The sequence below is a fragment of the Cannabis sativa genome, chromosome 1 (assembly GCF_029168945.1).
Source record: "Cannabis sativa cultivar Pink pepper isolate KNU-18-1 chromosome 1, ASM2916894v1, whole genome shotgun sequence".
NCBI lineage: Eukaryota > Viridiplantae > Streptophyta > Magnoliopsida > Rosales > Cannabaceae > Cannabis > Cannabis sativa.
Genome location: NC_083601.1, coordinates 39,146,901 through 39,165,293, shown reverse-complemented (window position 1 = coordinate 39,165,293; position 18,393 = coordinate 39,146,901). Strand labels below are relative to the sequence as shown.

At 33.7% G+C, this 18,393-nt stretch overlaps 2 protein-coding genes across 4 annotated transcripts; both read right to left on the bottom strand.

Annotated features, from left to right (window-relative positions):
- Window positions 1-4,458: 4,458 nt before the first annotated feature.
- On the bottom strand, window positions 4,459-6,835 carry LOC115706908 (vacuolar protein 8). Its single transcript, XM_030634678.2, has one exon. It carries the CDS (start codon window positions 6,408-6,410, stop codon window positions 4,689-4,691), a length of 1,722 nt encoding a protein of 573 aa, XP_030490538.2. The 5' UTR covers window positions 6,411-6,835; the 3' UTR covers window positions 4,459-4,688.
- A 7,016-nt stretch (window positions 6,836-13,851) lies between these two features.
- On the bottom strand, window positions 13,852-18,077 carry LOC115706906 (protein TRANSPORT INHIBITOR RESPONSE 1). 3 transcript variants are annotated; one of them, XR_009687578.1, is made up of 4 exons: window positions 16,868-18,077; window positions 15,869-16,361; window positions 14,541-15,744; window positions 13,852-14,464 (listed from the first exon to the last, which is right to left on the bottom strand). XR_009687578.1 is itself a non-coding variant. In XM_030634677.2 (4 exons), the coding sequence occupies exons 1-3, from the start codon at window positions 17,365-17,367 to the stop codon at window positions 14,989-14,991; spliced, it is 1,749 nt and encodes a 582-aa protein (XP_030490537.2). In that variant the 5' UTR covers window positions 17,368-18,077; the 3' UTR covers window positions 13,852-14,464; window positions 14,970-14,988. The 3 variants fall into 3 exon arrangements, 2 of the variants coding, with proteins under 2 accessions (XP_030490537.2, XP_030490536.2); XM_030634677.2 differs by having other exon boundaries at window positions 14,970-15,744; XM_030634676.2 differs by having other exon boundaries at window positions 14,976-15,744.
- Window positions 18,078-18,393: the final 316 nt, after the last annotated feature.

The following is an 18,393-nucleotide window of genomic DNA, read 5'->3' as shown; positions in this document are numbered from 1 at the left end:
ATTAACACTCCTAGAATTAATACTATAAAAGAACTAATATTCGATCCTTTTGGAATGCTTGGATTCTATTATTGTATAACATGTTCCCAACCACTTATGATATTAGGTTCTAAAAGTTGTAAGAATCGTCTTTTCTGAGAAACTTTAACGAGTGAATCAAAAAACCTAATGAACACAAACAGGAGTTCATAAATACGCACGATTTAAATTGAAGTACTAATGATCATCATTGTGATATGAATAATTATTTTATGATAAACCACGTGTTGATAAAAGATGTTAGTTCATCGGTCTAGTCATATATAATCAAATTATACAAAGTATTTTTACTAAATGTCTATCCACTTATGTGTTTTGAATCAAAATCACACGCATTGGACTATAGTGCTTTAAAAACCGTACTTAGTAATACCATATTAAAGATTTCATACTTTAACACACAACCAACTTATTTTATTCACATTATATGATCTTAATGTTGGGATTATTTTATCAGGATCTAGATTTACTAACAAGTATGTTGAATTAACATCCTAAATATGAATATCTCTAAAATAATGAAATTAAACACATAAGAGTTTAGAAAACCTTACATTGGTTGTAGCGGAATATAATGACTCCTTCCGCTCAGATCTCTAACCCTTGTTCCTTTCTGTTGCAGAGTATTATCAAGATCTGAGCCTGGATCTCTTTCTCTCCTTTGGGTTTGGTTACCACCGTCTTACTTACTATGATTGAGTACTTGACTTGCTATGTGTGGGCATGACACTCTATCACTAAGGCTCAAGTATGAATAACAATGAAGGAGGCTTAAAAATCACTATAGAATGTGTCTCTCATCTACTAGCTGTCTAACAGAGAAAACTAGGTTTGGTAGGTTGAAGGCAATAGTTGAATGAGATGAGAGCATGATGTTCCTTTTATAGTGTTTCAACTAGTGTTTAGGTTTGACTTATATGGATTAAAAAAACATATTGGGCGAAAATTCACTTAAGGCCGACCACTAAAAGGGACTAATCTCTAGTTACAATTTTGCTACTTTATTTCAACCACATATTTTTTTTTTCAATAATACCATATTTTTCAATTTAATCTTATAAATGCCAAAACTATTTATTTAATAATTATAATTATTTATCAAATAAAACTATCATTTATATTATTTATTAATTAGACCATAAAAAATCTCCTAATTAATAAATTTATCTCAAAACTACTTTTCTTCACAATTAAGCCCTTGCTTAGTGAAAATTTATAAATAAGTCATAGTCTAATTTTAGAATTATAATTGATTAATTAAAATCAATTGACTAAGTCTGCAAGCAGTATTATCTGAACTCGTGAGGGGACCATGAGCCTATATAACTGAGCTTTCAATAAGTAGAACTAGAATTTACAAAGTAAATTCTCTAACTTATTAATTCCGCCTTGCGCCACGATAGATTTGGAGTTGAATAACACTCTCAATTATATAGAACGCTCTATATGTACCACGATATAGATATATTATGATTATCCATTGTTACAATCCTAATAGTCAAAGATCCTCTATAGATGATCTACATCGAAAAGGGACAAATTTACCGTTCTACACTTCAATGTATTTTATCCTTAAAACACTTAGCTACTTATAAATGATATTTCAGTAAACTAATATAATCATTGAAATGAGATCTCAAATATTTATCTCTATCAAGCCAAGCTCAAAGGAAATCATCATTTCACTTCTAAATACTTATAAAAGCTATAGATTCTTTATCTATGATCAACGCTCCCACTCAATTGAACTACCATATTCCCAAGATGTAAATATCCACCAAAACCATTAGTTAGCTTCCACGAACAACTTGAAGAACATAAATAATACAACTAAGCTGAACCTAACCATATCAGGATTAGGATCCATAGACCTAAGATCAACCAGTGATATTGACTTAAAAAGATATAACTGTATGTTTATAATATCTTATCCAAGATCAATATCGGTCCCTTCCAGTGTATACTCCATACATCCGATACTGGTAAACTTTGTCAATGCCCTGGAAAAGATATAACACTTATCTAAGGTGTAAGTATACCTTATCACCGATTATCATGTCAGTCTAAATCCAGTGAATTGACAAATCATGGGAATAAAATTTTTGAACATATAATCATGATTATATTCCACTGTGCTGACGACACTATTATCATGAACAAATATAAATGTTTTGGACTTAATAGAATTTATACATTAAGTATAATCATGAAATAAATCATGTGAACCATGCAACATAAAAGTGATTTCTAATCTTATATTAATTAGTAAATCTGCTTATATTAAAATGAGTTTTATTTAGAGCACAAAACCCAACACTTAATTCTCTTGTACTTCCTTACAAGATCATACCCACTCTATATGAATATGAAATTTTCAGATATTTGTTAATTATATTTCTATAAATAACATATTTATTTATATTATACTTGTATTTCTTCTCTAATATAAAATCCATTAAGGTGATGAAAAGGTACCGCTACCCCCAGTGAAGGGTTTGGTGTGAGCCAAATTTTTCTCTACTTTAGCAATATCAAGCTCTAAACTATCTTTGTCCAAACACGCTTCTTAAGCCATAAGAAAAGCTTCAATCTTAGCTACAGAGTAAGCATCTAGACGTTTGTTTGCAGAGGTAACAAAAATATTGCAATCACTGGACAAACCATTAAAGATTGCCTCAATGTGATCTTGTCCTGATATTGGATGACCAATAGAGGCAAGTAAATATACAAGGCTTTCAATCTTTAACGAAAAATCACTCAAAGAACCTTGAATTCTTGAATTTTTGAGTTGAGTTTCGCCTTTTCTAATGTTGGCACGATTAAGTGATGTGTAGTATTCAAGAAGGTTGGACAAGATTCGAGCAACTGTATCACACCCTACCATTCGAGTGAGAATTTTCTCAGACATTGAAAAGAGGAGCCAAGAAACAAGAATGTTATCTTGTTGGTCCCAATCTTCATATTCAAAACACATCCGATTAGCTAGCCAATCTTTGTTGGTCATAAATTTTGGTGGAGTAATCCCTAAATCAAGATGTTTTTGGAGCCGATTTCCTTTGATCACAGTAAACACTTGATAATACCATGGGAGATAGTTGTGTTCATCCAAACAAACATAGAGGGAATGAGAAAAAGTAATTGGAGAAGACTTCGGGAGATTGACATTACTCGGATTGAAAGTGGCTGAGTGAGATGAACCTCTATTCCCATCTATGAACGAAAGCTTCAAGCTTCAAAGAAAAAAAGGGCTTTGATACCATGTAAAGGGAAATGAACTGAACGAATCAAAAAATGAATTCTTATGTATTGATTATCTAAGCTTTGATAATTATACATGAACTAAAGCAAAAAGCCAGCTAAGAAAACAGTTACAAGAGGTAACTAACACCTCCACTAATCAACTAAAACAGAAGTTAATTACATAACAGTTATAACTAACTTAACTCCCTTAACATGGATGACATTCAATAACAGATGTACATAATCACCTACTAGCCCTAGTAAAGAACAACCAAATTTTGAAATAGCATGAACAACTCTATTTGCTCCCATGTAAGAATTATAAAATTTCACACATAACATACATAAAACTAGGAGAATCCTTGATCTCCTCCACTCTCCTAATTCTTTAGTGTGCAATTGTGCATTTCAGTGAATTGTCATGTACACTACTTATATTAACATCTTAGAATTTGTCTTGTTAAATATTTTATAGTATATTTTTCCTTTTAATATTTATAAAGCAATATATATATTAAGTTGTTGAGAAACTTAGAAAGAAAATAAATTCCCAAACTCAAAAATAAATAACATGGTAAAATGAAACATGTGGGGTTGCCGGTTCCATCTCTGGTTTACATCACGGACAGCCTGCCTCGTATCACTATCATAAGAAGTCCCTAAGTCCACCTTTTTCTTTCTTTTTCTTCATTCATTAAATTATCTTTGTTGCTCTGCATTGTTAAGATGATGAGTCATGCCATTGAGACCTATCTCTTTTTGATAATCTTTAATAATTGAAATATCTCAAGTACCCTTTCATTTCCTTAATTTAAGCCCTCGTCACATTTTTAAATTTTCGTTCTGATATCATATAAATAAATAAAAAAATATATCAAAAGGCATGTTTCCAGTAAGATTTAGTAAATTCCCACAAGAGAAGAAATCTACCTAAAAGACGAAGCACATAACACACAGGAGATTTTCATCTATCGCTATCATCTTTGTCAGTAATACAGATGAAAGAAAGACCTTGTTTTCCCACCACTCATGCACATGCCCATCTGGCCCTCATGCCTTTCCCATGTGCTAACCACAGATAAACCTTTCTTTTATAATGTTATCCTCTTCTACATAAAACTAATAACATTATTTATCTATTATTTGATTGTTCATTTAATGTTCACGAGTCATGACTTGTTTTATATTGGCAATAATCAGTCTTTATTGAAATGTCTACTTAATTAATGTTACAACTTATATAGAAGAAGAATAAGGAAAAATTAAAAAAAAAAAAAAATGAACTGTTCTTCTAAGTCTGGAATGAGAACTCAATGTATATATATTATAACAAACCAGTTAAAAAAATGGAAAACATGGAAAACCGTTGTACCAGATATACAGTTTGCAAAAATTATTTATACAGTCAATTAAGAATGCCAAAATCCAGTCAATATATTTCGGAACCTGTTTGCGGACAATTTCCTGACAAGTTTCTTGGCATCGTAAACCTCTGCATCTGCTAATTTTTCAATGTTCTTGAGATGACCAGAACTCGCAATCTTTCTTCTCCCACTATTGCTACTGGTCAACGACATAAGTATTGAAAGCAACAATTTTTTGTTACCTGAATGTTCTTGTTCAGGGTCAAGCAATTGGAGAAGCAGGGCAATATTCCGATCGTCCTGTACGAACCTTTTTCGATTTCTGGGCACCGAAACCATGCCTGAGAGGGCCTCAACAGCCATTTCTCGAACCTCAAATGATTTTGAATCGAGAAACTTAATGAGCTCAGGCATGAAACCGGCATCGCCTAATGCTTTCTTGGCTTCTTCCGATGTCCCAGATAGCCTTACGGCTACTTTTAATGCCAATTCTTGTACTGAAACTTCTCCGTTTCGAAGAAAAAAAATGAGGTGGTCTACGAACGAGTTATTAAGTAGAAACCCAATTGAGCTTGTTGATGAAAAACAGAGATTTTCTATTGCCCGGAGAGCTATCTCTCTGGTCTTGGAACTACAAGTCGATCTGGGCTCGATGACTTTTAGTAAGGTTCGAATTCCTCCTTCTTTGACTACCGTTTGCCTGATGAACTCATCTCCAGACGCTATATTTTGAAGAAATTCTATGGAGTTTACCTGTACAGTTTCATCCTTGGACCGAGAAAGCTTGACAAATGTCGAAATAGCTCCTTCTTCGACCATAAATCTTCTTATTTCTTCAACGCCGGCGAGATTTTTCAGAACCCCACAAGCTGGACCTATCAATTCCGCTCGGCAATCACTTAAAGAACAAATATTTAGTAGAGCCGTAACTCCGCCGTGAGCAGAAACCGACCAAGCGTTATCAGAATTCTCTGTTATTTTTTTTAAGCACCTAGCAGAAGCTTCTTTCCCCAACTCACTCCCACATTCCAAAACCCGAATCAATGGCGCTATAGCTCCGGCTCCGACAAGAAAACCTTTATGGGAATCAAACCGAGCAATGACAGATACTATTTTTGCAGATCCTTCTTGAATTTCAATCTCCGACGAGTCCAAGAAGTTGACGAGTACATTAACAACGTCGCCAAGTTCAGTAATGACGTTAACATACTTCTCATCTTCAACTACCGCCGCGTAAAAGTTACTCAAAGCTTGATGCTTCATCTCTATATCGCCAATCTTCATCCGGGTCACCAAATCTCTCACGTAAAATCTCATGTCGTCTCTGCAAGCTCCAAAACCAGGTCTGGAAACGATTAAGGCAAACCCTTGAGTCAAAATCCCAGCGTTATAAATTTCCGTTAGCTTTCTTGAATGGGCATCGAATTTCGCAGAGATCACATCCAAATCACTCTGCATCAGAAGCTTTCCACTATAGGAAAAATCAACACAGCGGCGAGCAAGATCGTAGCACTCGGTGATTGTAACCATCAAAGACAGAACCAAGTCATTGATTTCTTGGTTCTCACTTGAATTGCAATTTTCAAAGGCAATCAGGCCAGAGTTAACCTCCTCGAGCTTGCTCCGAATCGATTGCCATTTCCCAGAAAATACTTTGATGGAATGAGACAGTAATATAAGAGACGAGAGAAAATCAATGGCTTGCCGTAGTCCGGAATCTCCAGTGGAAGAATCCGGCGAGGTTTGATCGTGACACTCTTCTCCCATTGTGATTTATCTTTTTTTATTATTATTTTCTACTTATTTAACCGAAAACCCCATTTTGGTTTCCGGTCGGATTGGTCCGGTGAGCCGGCGGGTTGTGCGGATTTTCCGGTGAGTTTGATCGGAATTAGGGGAGCAGAGTGGAATCTTAAGCTGTGTTCTTATCAAGAACTAGAGGGAGGTGGTTCTGTACTTATTATCCTTAGTTTTCAAAGCTGAATCACTAAATAGTATTTTACGGAAATGACCTTGCTATAGTCAATGTCGTGTCAGCATAGTCAGTTTCGAGTTAAGAGGGCACTACTGTCTTTGTGTTCAGTGAATAGGCCGTGTCAAATTGTTGGAAGTTGGAACGTATTTAAGGGAAAGGAAGGTTATTTAACTCTTCTGATGATTGTATACGTGAATCGATTTTATTAATAGTTTTCTTTTTTTTTTATATGTAAAATATAAAAATAATATTTTATTAAGGCTCTTGGTGTGTTTGGGTTTCTATTCTGTTGTTCTTTTGTTAGGAAAAAGTAATACTTTTACGGTGTTTTGCGATTAGAATATTACTTTTTAATGGGAAAAAGATAATGGAGATAAAACTTTAAAGCAATGCATTTTGTTTTGTTACTTAATAAGTGTTGTACAACTTATTTTTATAATGAAACTTTTGAGTGAAAGTTATTTATTAGTTAGTTCAATCATCATGCTGCATCAGCAATTTTGCCCCTCGAATAGGTTTTGTTTGTTTTCTTTTCTTATTTTTTTTTCTAAAAAAGTTGATTCCTTTACATCCATACATATATGTAGATAGATATATTTATAAAATAGGAAGTTGAGATCGATTTAAAAGGTGAAATTTTAGTCATTTTTTTGGTAGTGCTCCAATTTGGTCTGATTCATTTTGGAGTAAACGTCTTGGAATTTAGCTTGTGGCCTTTACTGGCCAATATAAGGTGATCTTAGTTAAATTTGAGCTTTTCGTATTTGTCAAGGTAAGGAAACGTAATTAATAAAGGAAAATTTGATTTTCTATACTTAGAAAATAAAAAAATTTGATTCCTAAACCAATAATTTAAACCCTAAAAAAACTATACCTTTTTTTTCAAAACCTCAAAAATACCCCCAAACTCTCACAGCATCTCTCTTTCTCTCTCTATCTCGGCCGGTCCCAAGAATCCCACACCCCAGGTCCGATGGTCGAACCTTGGGGTCCGATGGGGTCCGACCAATCGGACCCATCGGACCCCAAGGTCCGACCATCGGACCTCTCTCTTCCTCTCTCTCTCAAATCGCAGGAAAAAAAAAAAGTTTCACAGACGGTCGGAGGGGTTGGGTCGGACTGGGGTTGCTCTTTCGGGTTGGGGTTGGGGTTCGGGTGGTGATCGGCGTTGGGGTCGGAGGGGTTGGGGTTCGGGTGGTGATCGGCGTTGGGGTCGGAGGGGTTGGGGTTCGGGTGTGAGATAGAGGGAGAGAGAGATGATGCAGAGAGAGAATATTGTGAGGGGGGTATTTTTGGGGTTTTGAAAAAAAAAAAAGAATAGTTTTTTTAGGTTTTAAATTTTTGGTTTAGGGAAATTTTTTTTTGATTTTCTAAGTATAGAAAATCAAATTTCCCTTAATAAATTGATAGGCTTGGCTTTTGGCTTTTGCTAAAACGGGTTATGTAAACATATTCAATAATAATCAATACTGTAATTAAGGGACCTAATTGTGTTATTGCCTAGGACATTAAAGATTGAGACAACGAATTACTTCTCCTAAAAATTAACATGAGAGAAGTAATGTTCAGCTGTATTTAACTACTGTCTAATTGATTTATGTTGTGTTCAAATTACTTTTATTTATTGATTGTAGGTAGAAATGAGAGGCTAATAGTGGAAAAGTAACTTAAGTAGTGAAAGCTATGTATAATTAAATTCACGTGTCAACACCTAATTTCAACCGCATCATGTAAAAGTAGTGTTCGATCAAAGTGGTGTATGCGTTTTGTTGAAGAGTACTTACTTTGGATTGGGAGCTTGTCATGGAAGTTCCCCAAGTGGCCTAGCATGATAACTTTATTATTCACCTTTTATATCCTCTTTTCGTGAAACAAATTCGGAAGTTACTGAGAAACTAATTTATATATGCCAAGGGTTAATTATTTGGTTAATTTGAATTAATGCTTGGGAAATTAAAGAGAGAGATAGAGAGAGAGTTAGAGAAAACAACAAAAACAAAAAAGGGACATTAGTAGAAGCCAATATAATTGAGAAAACTCAAGTTGTTTATGGACCACGTACCCAAGTAATAAGGACATCACTTTGATTAGGTGAAAAGGAGGGAAAAGGAAGAAGGAAAAAATAAAAGGAGTAGCTTTCGATAGCCTCTGGAATGGACTATGGAGATAACATATGGCTCCCACCCACCATGTGAAGCCCTTAATTAGATGCCTTGAGCCAGCAGTTACCTTTTGCTCCTTTGAAAGTTGAAACTGGATTTGAACTTCTAATTCCACTTTAAACAACAAAGATAGCCCAAAAAATGTGTTATTTTTCTAAAAAAAGATAGATAATGATGATAAGACCGGAAACAGAGCAGAGTAAGTTATTTTTGACGGATTTTTACTCAGATATTTGATAAAATGTGGAAAAAAATAAATTAACATTTAAGAATACATGTTTTTTAACAATAAATTGGATTTAACTTTCTATTGCGCATGAAATCATGCAATTTAAATGCTTTTCTAATTTGATGTTTCTGTGAGACAATAAATTGGTGAATTTATTCTCGTGAATTTGTCATTTTTATTAACAACACAACTTTAACTAATTTAAGTAGGAAAAAGTTAAAGTATTTATTAGAATTCAATACAATCCAAAAGGGTTAACTTTTCTTGACAAAAAAAAAAGTTTTAACTTTTAAAACAGAGGATAAGATACTATTTTGTGAAGTAATTAATTAATAGGATTCAATTAAAAAAAATGGCTAGAGCTAAAAGACAGCAGCACAAAATGCTAAAACCCCAGAGATGATGACAAATATATGGTAAAGAGTAAAGAAATATATATATTGGCCAATGAAATTATTAAGTGTGCCTCAATCTGTCTTATTAGAGGACAAGTACCCATTATTCTGCCACTCACGGACTCTTATTCTATGTAATATGTTTCGATTCTGTGACTATGCTTTGGCTTTGTACTAATTCGTTTAGGATAATTTGCCTTTAATTATGCTTTAAGTGATTGATCATATTAGTTTATTTCGGTTGAAAGCTACAGGTCACTTGGCAAAGTCGGCGTTAAAACCTTTTTAAGGGAATATATACTATTAATTTAGTGATAAGTCCACTGCTCAGAGAGACACCCCATCCCAAAAAATAAAATAAAAATGTTTGTTGCATAACCAATACTTACAGCTGTTTTATTTTTTGTGCCTGCTTTACACTCTTCAGTCTTATTTTTATAATTTAATTAAATCTTCACATGGTCTCAACTCATAATCTATGGGTTGATCAGTGGCTAAGCTAATTTAAGCTTTGTTCCATAACCTTATTGAATAAAGTAGCTAAAGAAAATATATGTTACGGCAACCAATTTAGGATGATGAGTATGTCATTATTATGACTATTAATTGCTCATATCATGAGTTGATTAAAATATATGTTTTATATATTGTTGGGCACTAATTGGGAATTATGGTGAAGCTAAGATATGCGTAACCTCCTAACTAGTCTATGCTATGTGTTGGGGTTATTTTTATGCTTATGAAATGTTAGGTACAAAATGCAATTTGTATGCAAAGACACGAAAGTGATGGCTTGGGTCAACTTTGAGTAGAGAAGAAGGGATATTCAATGCAGAAGCATATACTAACTATATATATATATTACTATATGAAACTTAGCTTTGAAGAATCAGAAAGTATTTATATGGAAAGATTTCAAATTGATCAAGTCCCAACGAGGTTGGGGATGACCCTAAATGAAACAAAATATGATAAATTATTGGGGTAATAATCATAAGAAATATTTTTATATATTGATGGGATAACTTTCATGAATATGGTGTTTGTTTATCCCAAGTAGGTGGCGGTCAAAATGAGCAGAGATTTTTAAATTATATTTGTATGTATATAGTTAGTAGTCTTAGTAGACAGAAAGTCGTATTCATATCTTTCAAACTCCATGTTATACGATACAAAATGTACAACAAAGGAGAAATTAATACTTTCTTCAGAAGAGAATTAGTGTTACCGTATTACCTAATTAACTTTCATTCTTTATTTCACTAGATTTGGAAAAATTATTTAATGTGAACTTGATTTGATGTTTCAAATGAAATGGCTGTCACGGTTATGTTGTCCATATCTACTAAAATTATCAACAAAACTCTGTAACATTGTTACATGTTTTTCTACTAAAATTCTCTAAAAAGACAAATCCATGATCAGTTTCGCTGCATAGTAGTTAACACTTATTTTGTTTTCTAGTCATTAAAATTAAAACGTGAAAGATAAAATTAAGACCAAAACAAGATAACTTAAATTATTTGTAAGCGTAATTATCCCATTTTATTATGTGCTCTTTTTAATAGTTTTCAAATGTAGATTCTAATCGTATCTAAAATTCAGCCTATACGTTTTGGGTTATTGTGTTTGGTGGACCTTGGATGAGATTTGATGAATATAACCTCAAAAGTGGATTAACAGGATAAAATGTTGGTGATCACATGAAGAATTGCCTCTCAGAAATGCAAAAAGTTTGTATTTTCTAGAAATCCAACATTCAGGTTAAAACTTAAAACTATGTGAAATAGATAAACACCGATCATAGAAAATTAAAGACAAATTCTATCTGATCAAGACTCAATGGCTACCAAGATTTAAATTGAGGCACGACATAACTTTAGTTTATTTTAAGTGACACTTTGTATTTATATTTTGAATGTGATAACTAGTAATGTAGTATTAAAAATTATTTATAATTAATGATATAAATTGCATATATAATTTTTGTTTTTATTTTATGAGCTCTCTCTGTCTTTATATAGATCCGCCCATGTTAAGCCCTTTTGCAAAGACACATCTGGCCATCTTTGAGGATAACTCCGTCCTAAATCTGTGAGGATTATGCACTATTAGTTTAAGAGAAAATAAAATTTATCTGAAGGATGGCTATATGATTAGCTACATATATCATATGAATATGACAGCATACCACAACTTTGGTTATAAAATAGTAGACAATACTAGCTAGTGCGTGTGTGTAACATTTATCAAAAACATGATATAAATCCGAGCACTGATTTAGAATTCTCACCAAACCAACAATGAAAGTTATCATAACGACTTTCTCAAGACATGAGAAAATGGGAATAGTACTAATTTTTATGTGAAAATATTTGGCTCATTGATCAAGGACCGGCCTTCTTAGATCTTTTGACCCCACAAAATCTATTAAATTATTATCAAATTATTAATCACCTCCAAACCTCTCAATCGAATACTAAATGAAAAAGCATTTGATTAGCAACATATGATGTAAGTTAGAGCCGTTTGTAAATTTGGAACTCATAATTGATTTTTGAGAACGGTAAAACTAATAATAAGCTAAAATTAGGAATTAGGAAAATAACATGTATATACAATAAAAGTACATCAAAAACTCATAAAAAATAATCTTAATAGTAAATTTTCATGAGTCTACTTGCTATATATTCGTGGTCATCAATGCTCTCAATGGGAAGGATTCCTGTTGGGCGCTTGAAAACTATCTCATTTTGTTCTAAGTCTTCTCCACTATTTATCAGTTGTAATTTTTCTTTTATAAGTAGATCTTGTAATTTTGCCGCACATAATGTGGCTAGATGGGCGTTTGCTCATCAGGTATTTGGGTCTATCCCGGTTTCGGTTGTAACTAACAATATTTTGTGTAACGACCGAGAGGTCTAATTTTATTTGAATCTATGATATAGACGCTTTTCCTCAAAAAAAAAAAAAAAATGACAAATACCGTTGTGTTGAAACTTGGAACACAATATATTATTATTTATATATATATAATATTTCTGTGTTTTTTTTTTTTCCTTTTTCCTTGAGAGCATGCAGCATCTCCACAATACACATGCCTTGAGTTGGAACTGATAGTGATTCATTATATGGCAAAAATTGAATCAAGAGGCACAAACAGTCCACCATGGACACGCCATGCATGCATGCTTTAGGCTTCAGCAATAACCATCCTTCAACATGGACCAACTGTCCATATCGGCCCAACTCTGCCAGCAGGCTTGCGTGGCCCATCAAAAATTCTGAATCACGTGTCTGGTGCTGGGATTTTGATGGGCTGGCTTACGTAAACTTCAACTTTTTGACAAAATAATAGAAACTAAATGGAGTATAAATTGTTATCTAATATCTAGTCTCCAAACACGCTATAAGTTTTCAATTTACAAACAGAGCATTAACCCACTTGCTTGCTTTAGATTGAATAAAGGAACAAGTTCGTCCAAATAGATCAATATTAAGATAAAAAAATTGTAATAGGGGCTCGATGCATGGAAACACAAATTGAGTACTGTTAAAGCTATAAGTTTTATCTATACCATGCATAACTTTTCTATTTCACATTATTAAAACTCTATTTTAATATATTTTTTATTCATTTTTAAATGTTTTAAGGTTTTAGCCATAGAATTATACTAGGTGAATGTACGTGCCGAGCCACGTATTGCTAGTTTTATTTAAGATTTTGGTATTTTTAAGATTTTGAATGTATTTTATTTTTAAAGATTACAAATTTTTTGTTTGAAAAAATTAAATATTTATATTTGAAATATTATTTAATAATGTATTAAAAATAATATTAGTGTAATTATAAAATTGTAAATAAATTTATTATTGGAGTAGTAGATTATTCTATTTAGTTCTTTTTTTAAGATAGCATTGTAATGTAAGTTTATATTTATAAATATTCTGTAAAGTGTTAATATTATATGAACATCTCCATTTATAAAGCTAAAAAGTGGGTCAATGACAGAAGTGGTATATCTGCAATCACACAAAGATAGAAGTGGTATTTCTGCTTCCTATGCTTATCCAGAGAAAATATTAGATAACGTAATGTTAACTTTAATATATAAAGATTTTTCTTTTTTAAAAAATAAATAAAAAAAAATATTAATATTCAAAATGATTTTTTTTATTTAAAAAAAGATTATTAATATTTAAAAGATTGTTTAATTTTTTGGGTTTAATTATTGGGTTTATTTGTTAACGGGAGATCAAACCTAATCGTTAAATTTAACAGAATATTCTTTTTATTTTTAAGAATATTCTGTTAAACCAAGAATTGCCGTTAGATAGGCACTTTTAATATATAAAGATATGGATGTTTCAATAGATTAACAATGGACCTAAAAAAGAGAATATTTTCTTCTTTTTATTTTGGGATGAATCATTTGAGAAGATTCAATGAAACAGAGTTCTAACTTTATACAAGCCACATAAATCCCACATTCACAAGATAAAGTGGACCCCTTATTTATCAATTCTCTTTCTCCTTGGTGGTTTATTAGAGATAATCATATACAAACACAGAACAAGCCAATCTCTATAGGGCCATAGCGGTTTACTTTACATGGATGCAATGATCACCAGCAAAGCAGTGGACTTCAAAGAGCAAAAACTCTCACTTTTTAGTTTCCCAGCTGACTTTTGCTTCTCAACTCTCCTTTTTCCCTTAGCCATGTTAGAAGGCAAAGCCATCGTTGGTACAAGCCATGCAGCAAGAAGCTCTTCATTTTATCTATTTCTGCCATGGCATCCTCACCTTCTTACTAATCAGGGTGGCAATAGTTCAAACGCTGAAGAGAACTTGATCCCTGAGATGGAGGAGGCTGTGCAGAAATATACTCTGTTTGTATCTCATTATATACCTATTATTACTTTCAGGTTTGTCATTTTAAAACAAACAATATCCAAGTAGTGATTCTGATTGCTCTTCTTTTTCACCTTCATCATATTGACATTCAGTAGCATGAGGGAGTGAATTCCCATCTCTATATGTGGAAACATTTCTCATATATCTGCAGGAGGTAAAAAATATATTACATCAAAAACAGAAAAAAATGAAAAATAACAGTAGAATGCTTAACATTGTACCACTAATTGGAGTGAGGAGTGTTATAAAGTTGCACAAACCCTCCACGAATCATTGATAAGTGCATCTAATTGAGGGTACAAAATTTCAAGGCCAAGATAGATCAAGACCATGCTAAAGAAAACGTCAAATTGTAGTAATTTGAGATAGAACTGGAATGCATGTGATATTATATGGTACTAGATGTTCAGTCATCCACTGATGCTAAAAATCTACTAGCACAATGAGAAAGAATGGGCTGAGTTGGAATCCCATTCTAACTAAGGATTCCTTTTTTTTTTTTTTTTTTTTTGGCCTTAGTGAACGAAAACCATTCACTTCCAGAAGCACAGCAAACGCAAGATCATTTTCTAATTCCAATTCCATTTATCATGGAAATATCCCGAGGAACTTGTGTGCATGGGCGTGTGTGTGAGAGAGAGAGAGATTACTATTACGTTTTCTGAAACTTCAGAGAGTAAGAACAAAAGGCGGAGCATCCTTTCTAGGCCCAGCAACAGAGCGGTAAACATAAATTTTATTAGCAACCATGTCCCCACTCCCTTCATCGTTGATCACTTCAACATTCAGCCTAGGCATCTCTCTGGCCAAGAGTTGACAGCCACTCTTTGTGACCTTGCAAGCGGACATCCAAAGTGACCTCATGGACTCATACTTCTCTATACCCGAAAGAAGAGCTTCATTCCCAAATGGGGAATCTCTAATCTCAAGTTTCCTCAACTTTGAACAGCCACTCAGCACACACCGCATTCCCCAATCACTGCTACCAGCAAATGCCACTGAAAGGGTTTCCAGATTTTTGGCATACTTCCCAATATACTCAAACGTTAAGTCAGTCAATAAACCTGAAACGGCAAGTCTCTGGAGCTTAGTGCAAGTCTTCACCACTGCACCAAAAGCTTCATCCATAGGCTCGTTTGTCAAGTAATCTGGCTTTCCAGGCTCCATTATGCATAGACGAAAGTGAGTGAACCCAGGACAGTTCTTTACAATGGATGCCACTGCAGCATTTGTCATCTGCCTGCAAAAGTAGAGTACATAATGGAGTTTGGGGCAGCCAAATGATACTGCCAGAAATCCAGATTCAGTCACCCCATGGATAACCTCCGGGTCAAAGGGGTTATCAGGAAAAACACGAAGTTCTTCAAGCAAGGGACAGTGAGTTCCGATAGCCTCAAGTCCCTTGTCTTCCACCGTGTCAAGAACCTGTAACAAGAGTTTGTCATCAAAAACTAGCAATAGAGAGCCTCATCTTTCTCCTTCCATAACATAATAGTAATTAACAATTTAAGATAAACGAAGTGAAAAAGATTGAAAAAAGAGATGTTACCCAAAGGCGACGAAGATTTGGGCAGTGAGACAGAAGACTTGCAAACTCGGGGCTTCGAACAACAGCATAACTAAAATTTAGAAAAGTTACGTTCGTACAAGCAGGATACAGAGCCGGGAGAAATAAGGCTTTAGTTTCCCATAGGCCAGAGAGTGTATGTAGATTCTTGCAATTGTTAAAGGCACTTTCAAGCTCTGAATGCTGATTGGCAGTGAGGTCTTGAATGAACATACCAGTACCAAGCTCCATTAATCTTGGAGCATGGCTAATAAGCTTTTGTAATTGTTCCAAGTTTATATTTTTATTAACCTTCAAAGTCTTGAGCGATTTGCACCTAATGACAAGTCTCTCAAGAGCATCAAAACAGACATCAGAATTTAGGTTGGCGAAGTTTAGTGTTTCCAATGATGTGAAGGACTCAGGGAAGCAACTCAACCAACTGCCACTTCTGTCGTCCACATCATTGTCCTGTATGTCCAGCTCAACCAAGTTTCTGCAACAAACTCATGATCATAGAGTTTGAATAAGTTAAAAAAAAATGATGAAATTTTAATAACGCCCACTATATAGTACAATGACAGATTTTATATATGTTGCTGTTTGTAAATCATAATGACCAAAACAAATTATTAATCATTAAACATATTCTTGTTCCATCTATTTGCACGATAAAGATTAAAAATCATGTAAAAAAATAAAAGGGAAGGGAACAGAATAAGATCGTGCGTATGCAGATACAAGAATCATATCGTGATAATCTTCCATTGGCCACTGCTTAATTGCAGAATCCTTAACTGTAGAACACAACATTGTACTATTCTCTCTCCCTCTCTCCCTCTCTCTCTCCCTCTCTTGATCAATTAAATGAGAACCCATTTCCCAAAACCATAGAACTAAAAGTAAAACCACTCACTGTTCTTGGTACGCAGATCAGATCTCACACGTTTTTTATATATACCAATCAAAGAGAATGACTGTAAGAAGGAAAAAGAAAATTACTTGCAATGAGTGGCAATGGCGGCAAGGCCATCAGTACTGAAGCCATCACAGCTCAAAAGTGAAAGAGCTTTGAAATTAGGGAATGAATGAGCCAGAAACTCCAAGCTCTCGTCCCTAACACTCATTCTCTTAAGCCTCAGCTCCTCAAGATTCGGGTACTTGACGGCGAAAACCGACAGCCATGATTGAACATCTGCTCCCCAATTGCGAGGAACCAAATTGAAGTCCGAGAATCGAGGCTTCCCTTTCAGGGTTACGCTCCGAATGTTTGGAAATCGTCGCGCCAAGATTTCTGGCGACACTGAGTAGCAGTTTCCGATGAAGACGCAGGTCCGAGACCATCTCTCGGCATTGTACCAGTCCTTGCAGACCAGAGAAAGTGAGCTCCTGTCCTTGCGGGACTTTATCAGACCCAAAACTCCCTCCAAAACCTCACCAGGGAAGTGTTTTGACTCCGCCGATTCCTTCTTTCTCTTTGAATCCATTGAGCTAATTTCCATTAACAACTAACTTTCTAAAAGGGATGAATTAATTAATAGTGTGATATAAAAGGTGAGATCTTTCTTCAATGCAAACATTCTGAATTTTATTCCCTGGAATAAAGTAAAAGATTTTACTTTATTATAAAGCTTAGGACAACGGCTATTGGGTATAAAATGGATACAATTGTTATCTTCATTTTTTTTTCTTTTAAAGGATTATTTATTTATATATTTTTAAAAAGAAGATCAACTTGGGTCAGAATTGAAAGTAGGAAAATTAAAGAAGGTTCCAACTTATGAAAAAGAGACTTTAGAAAATATATAAATATATTAAACGTGGAGATTCAGAAAATAATGAAATCAGTTAGATAAATAAAATTACTGGCGACGCCATGGATGGACTTAGGAAAGCTTAGATATTCCTGTGAAAAGTAAGAATGATAAATTTGAAAGCACTGAGATACGAAGAAAAGAGAAGGCAAGGGGAAAATATAGAATAGCAGAGAAAATTGATAATTTGTTGAAATAATTATAATAGTTCATAATTATAATCTTGTGATTAAAACTTTAATTATAGTAAGTAATCAAATTTCCCGACCTAGACCCATGACAGAACCTGCACCCATGTGCGTTTTGCGCACCGTCTTTTGGCGTATTTTAGTACAATTGGTTTTTCACTTTCATTTGGTGAAAGTTTTTTTTTAATGTGAAAAAGGGGATCACGTGGAGATGTAGATTATTTCCACACCTTTTCAGTCATTTTATAATTAAGATTAGGGGTTTGTATAAATGGATTGGATTGGATGTTATTTTTGAATATCTAATTGGATTGGATGTTATTTTTGAATATCTAATTGGATCGGATAGGATGTTGGATAAAGTGTCTAAATATTTAATACATCCAACATTCAATTAAACTAAATAGTATTTTCATTTAGTTTGGATGAGTAATAAGATTTTATAATGTTATACGTAAAATATATATGTATACATTAAAATTTTACTTTTTTTTATTAGATTGGATGGATCCAATCTAATCCAGAC